Here is a 5,318-nt window from a genome sequence, read left to right as displayed (position 1 = left end):
CCAGCAAGGTGTCAGCAAAGTCCTCTTATTCTGCCAGCAAGGTGTCAGCAAAGTCCTTTTATTCTGCCAGCAAGGTGTCAGCAAAGTCCTTTTATTCTGCCAGTAAGGTGTCAGCAAAGTCCTCTTATTCTGCCAGCAAGGTGTCAGCAAAGTCCTTTTATTCTGCCAGTAAGGTGTCAGCAAAGTCCTCTTATTCTGCCAGCAAGGTGTCAGCAAAGTCCTTTTATTCTGTCAGCAAAGTCCTCTTATTCTGCCAGCAAGGTGTCAGCAAAGTCCTCTTATTCTGCCAGCAAGGTGTCAGCAAAGTCCTTTTATTCTGCCAGTAAGGTGTCAGCAAAGTCCTTTTATTCTGCCAGCAAGGTGTCAGCAAAGTCCTCTTATTCTGCCAGCAAGGTGTCAGCAAAGTCCTTTTATTCTGCCAGTAAGGTGTCAGCAAAGTCCTCTTATTGTGCCAGCAAGGTGTCAGCAAAGTCCTTTTATTCTGCCAGCAAGGTGTCAGCAAAGTCCTTTTATTGTGTCAGCAAGGTGTCAGCAAAGTCCTTTTATTCTGCCAGCAAGGTGTCAGCAAAGTCCTTTTATTCTGCCAGCAAGGTGTCAGCAAAGTCCTTTTATTCTGCCAGTAAGGTGTCAGCAAAGTCCTTTTATTCTGCCAGCAAAGTCCTCTTATTCTGCCAGCAAGGTGTCAGCAAAGTCCTTTTATTCTGTCAGCAAAGTCCTCTTATTCTGCCAGCAAGGTGTCAGCAAAGTCCTCTTATTCTGCCAGCAAGGTGTCAGCAAAGTCCTCTTATTCTGCCAGTAAGGTGTCAGCAAAGTCCTTTTATTCTGCCAGCAAGGTGTCAGCAAAGTCCTCTTATTCTGCCAGCAAGGTGTCAGCAAAGTCCTCTTATTCTGCCAGTAAGGTGTCAGCAAAGTCCTTTTATTCTGCCAGTAAGGTGTCAGCAAAGTCCTCTTATTCTGCCAGCAAGGTGTCAGCAAAGTCCTTTTATTCTGTCAGAAAAGTCCTCTTATTGTGCCAGCAAGGTGTCAGCAAAGTCCTTTTATTCTGCCAGCAAGGTGTCAGCAAAGTCCTTTTATTCTGCCAGCAAGGTGTCAGCAAAGTCCTTTTATTCTGCCAGCAAGGTGTCAGCAAAGTCCTCTTATTCTGCCAGCAAGGTGTCAGCAAAGTCCTTTTATTCTGTCAGCAAAGTCCTCTTATTCTGCCAGTAAGGTGTCAGCAAAGTCCTCTTATTGTGCCAGCAAGGTGTCAGCAAAGTCCTTTTATTCTGCCAGCAAGGTGTCAGCAAAGTCCTTTTATTCTGCCAGTAAGGTGTCAGCAAAGTCCTCTTATTCTGCCAGCAAGGTGTCAGCAAAGTCCTTTTATTCTGCCAGTAAGGTGTCAGCAAAGTCCTCTTATTCTGCCAGCAAGGTGTCAGCAAAGTCCTTTTATTCTGTCAGCAAAGTCCTCTTATTCTGCCAGCAAGGTGTCAGCAAAGTCCTTTTATTCTGTCAGCAAAGTCCTCTTATTCTGCCAGCAAGGTGTCAGCAAAGTCCTCTTATTCTGCCAGTAAGGTGTCATTCAAGTCTTCTTATTCTGCCAGCAAGGAATTAAAAGGCATTCAAAATGGATAAGTGGTTGAAAATGGGAATTTTTAGCAGACCATCACCTGTTACTAGCACTGAATCTCCAGTTACGGATTTGGCAGCTGCAAGTACTTCTGTGCAGTCTCATGAATCACAAGGACAAGGGGACCAGGGTGCAGCTACTGATAGCCCTGCTCTAGAAAGAGATACAGTTAAAACTAATCATAAAACTCAAAACTGTGCTTCTTCAAAAAAGAGAAAATATTGCGATGACTATTTGAAATATGGGTTTTCAGTCACAGGAGATGAAGACTGTCCTAAACCACTGTGCGTTGTATGTGGCGAGATATTGGCTAACGGGTCCTTGAAACCATCGTTGTTAATGCGCCATTTAAAGACAAAGCATCCAAACTATAAAGATAAACATGTTAGTTTTTTCAAGAGACTATCAAAAGGTCCAACTATATCTTCTTTTGTTTCATCTGCAAACAAGGTCAATGAGAATGCGGTTGAGGCATCATACAGAATAAGTCACCGTATTTCTAAATGTGGTAAAAATCATACAATCGCTGAAAAATTGATACTTCCTTGCATAAGCGATACAGTTAGATGTATGTTTGGTGAAGACCATATCCTAAAAATTAACAAAATTCCATTTTCAAACAATACAGTTTCTCGCAGAATAAATGAGATGTCTGATGACATTGAATCCACATTGATTGAAAGAATAAAAAAAAGTCCATTCTTTTCAGTGCAGGTAGATGAAAGCACAGATGTATCAAATCTGTCCATTTTGCTTGTCATTGTTCGATATATCAATGATAAAATGCTTGAAGAGAATCTTTTACTGTGCCACCCTCTCACTGAGAGATGTACAGGTCAGGACATATTTAATGCCATTCACGGTTATTTTGTTAAAAAACACATTGATTGGGCCAATTGCTGTGGTATTTGTTCGAATTGAGACATGAAGTTCAACTTTTTTTAGAAGACCACCCTTTTCAGTTGAGCTTTAAGTTTCATGAAAGTGAATGGCTTCAACAGCTTGCGTACTTATCTGATATCTTTTCAGAAATAAATAAACTTAATTTAGGATTACAGAATAGTTTCATAACCATCTTTAAGGTTTCTGACAAAATCGAGTCTATGATCAAGAAATTGGATTTTTGGGAATCTTGTATCAAAAAAGACCAGTGTGAAGTTTTTGAGACACTCTACAGTTTCTTATCGGAGAATGAGCTGCAATTGTCAAAAGAAGTAAAAAGTAGTATAGTAGCTCGCTTAAAAGAACTTAAGGTGTCGTTCAGACACTATTTCCCGAAGCAAAATAGTGTTAATAACTGGATTTCCAATCCATTCAACGAAACTTTCTTTCAACAAGCTGAAAACTTATCAGTTTCTGAAAAGCAAAACTTGATTGAACTTTCGACTGATTCGTCTTTACAGTCAGATTTCAAAAAATCTAAACTCATCGACTTCTGGTCAGCAGTGAAAGAAGAGTACCAACAACTCAGTGAGAAAGCAATACAATATTTATTGCCTTTCACAAACACAGAGCTTGTCGAAAGAGCATTCTCTTCTTATGCGTACATTAAGAATAAATATCGCAGTAAGCTTGATGCAGCTCCTGATTTGAGATTATATCTGTCTTCATTCGACCCTGATTTTAAAAAACTCAGCTCCATGAAACAAGCTCAAGGATCGCATTGAAATTAAGAGCCAGATGCAGGATATGTGACACCACTGGACATGGAGAGGTGATATTGAACCAAGAAGCACTACTATTGCCAGAAGAACATTGCTGCCAGATGCTGGATATGTGACACCACTGGATATGGAGAGCTGATATTGAACCAAGAGGCACTACTATTGCCAGAAGAACATTGCTGCCAGATGCTGGATATGTGACACCACTGGACATGGAGAGCTGATATTGAACCAAGAGGCACCACTATTGCCAGAAGAACATTGCTGCCAGATGCTGGATATGTGACACCACTGGACATGGAGAGCTGATATTGAACCAAGAGGCACTACTATTGCCAGAAGAACATTGCTGCCAGATGCTGGATATGTGACACCACTGGACATGGAGAGCTGATATTGAACCAAGAGGCACTACTATTGCCAGAAGAACATTGCTGCCAGATGCTGGATATGTGACACCACTGGACATGGAGAGGTGATATTGAACCAAGAGGCACTACTATTGCCAGAAGAACATTGCAGCCAGATGCTGGATATGTGACACCACTGGACATGGAGAGGTGATATTGAACCAAGAGGCACTACTATTGCCAGAAGAACATTGCTGCCAGATGCTGGATATGTGACACCACTGGACATGGAGAGGTGATATTGAACCAAGAGGCACTACTATTGCCAGAAGAACATTGCTGCCAGATGCTGGATATGTGACACCACTGGACATGGAGAGGTGATATTGAACCAAGAGGCACTACTATTGCCAGAAGAACATTGCAGCCAGATGCTGGATATGTGACACCACTGGACATGGAGAGGTGATATTGAACCAAGAGGCACTACTATTGCCAGAAGAACATTGCTGCCAGATGCTGGATATGTGACACCACTGGACATGGAGAGCTGATATTGAACCAAGAGGCACCACTATTGCCAGAAGAACATTGCTGCCAGATGCTGGATATGTGACACCACTGGACATGGAGAGCTGATATTGAACCAAGAGGCACTACTATTGCCAGAAGAACATTGCTGCCAGATGCTGGATATGTGACACCACTGGATATGGAGAGCTGATATTGAACCAAGAGGCACTACTATTGCCAGAAGAACATTGCTGCCAGATGCTGGATATGTGACACCACTGGACATGGAGAGCTGATATTGAACCAAGAGGCACTACTATTGCCAGAAGAACATTGCTGCCAGATGCTGGATATGTGACACCACTGGACATGGAGAGGTGATATTGAACCAAGAGGCACTACTATTGCCAGAAGAACATTGCAGCCAGATGCTGGATATGTGACACCACTGGACATGGAGAGGTGATATTGAACCAAGAGGCACTACTATTGCCAGAAGAACATTGCTGCCAGATGCTGGATATGTGACACCACTGGACATGGAGAGGTGATATTGAACCAAGAGGCACTACTATTGCCAGAAGAACATTGCTGCCAGATGCTGGATATGTGACACCACTGGACATGGAGAGGTGATATTGAACCAAGAGGCACTACTATTGCCAGAAGAACATTGCAGCCAGATGCTGGATATGTGACACCACTGGACATGGAGAGGTGATATTGAACCAAGAGGCACTACTATTGCCAGAAGAACATTGCTGCCAGATGCTGGATATGTGACACCACTGGACATGGAGAGCTGATATTGAACCAAGAAGCACTACTATTGCCAGAAGAACATTGCTGCCAGATGCTGGATATGTGACACCACTGGATATGGAGAGCTGATATTGAACCAAGAGGCACTACTATTGCCAGAAGAACATTGCTGCCAGATGCTGGATATGTGACACCACTGGACATGGAGAGGTGATATTGAACCAAGAGGCACTACTATTGCCAGAAGAACATTGCAGCCAGATGCTGAATAGGTGACCCCACTGGACCTGGTGAACCGCTCCCAGAAACAAGGATCAGATTGAAATGAAGAGCCGCATTTCAAGGTTATACTGTTTTTGTTTTTCAGTTAAGATGCAAATACAATTGTAAAATGTAAAATCCAAAGTAAAAGCCTATAAATGCCAT

The 5,318-nt window shown here is 42.5% G+C and overlaps 1 protein-coding gene across 1 annotated transcript; it reads left to right on the top strand.

Annotated features, from left to right (window-relative positions):
* Positions 1–1,600: 1,600 nt before the first annotated feature.
* On the top strand, positions 1,601–3,270 carry LOC146032102 (zinc finger BED domain-containing protein 5-like). Its single transcript, XM_083158477.1, has 2 exons — positions 1,601–2,438; positions 2,549–3,270. The coding sequence occupies exons 1-2, from the start codon at positions 1,601–1,603 to the stop codon at positions 3,268–3,270; spliced, it is 1,560 nt and encodes a 519-aa protein (XP_083014603.1).
* The last annotated feature ends 2,048 nt before the right edge of the window (positions 3,271–5,318 follow it).

This window comes from Crinia signifera, chromosome 1 (assembly GCF_055691185.1).
Source record: "Crinia signifera chromosome 1, ASM5569118v1, whole genome shotgun sequence".
NCBI lineage: Eukaryota > Metazoa > Chordata > Amphibia > Anura > Myobatrachidae > Crinia > Crinia signifera.
The sequence above is the reverse complement of the archived record's forward strand: the minus strand, read 5'-3'. Positions and strand labels throughout refer to the sequence as shown.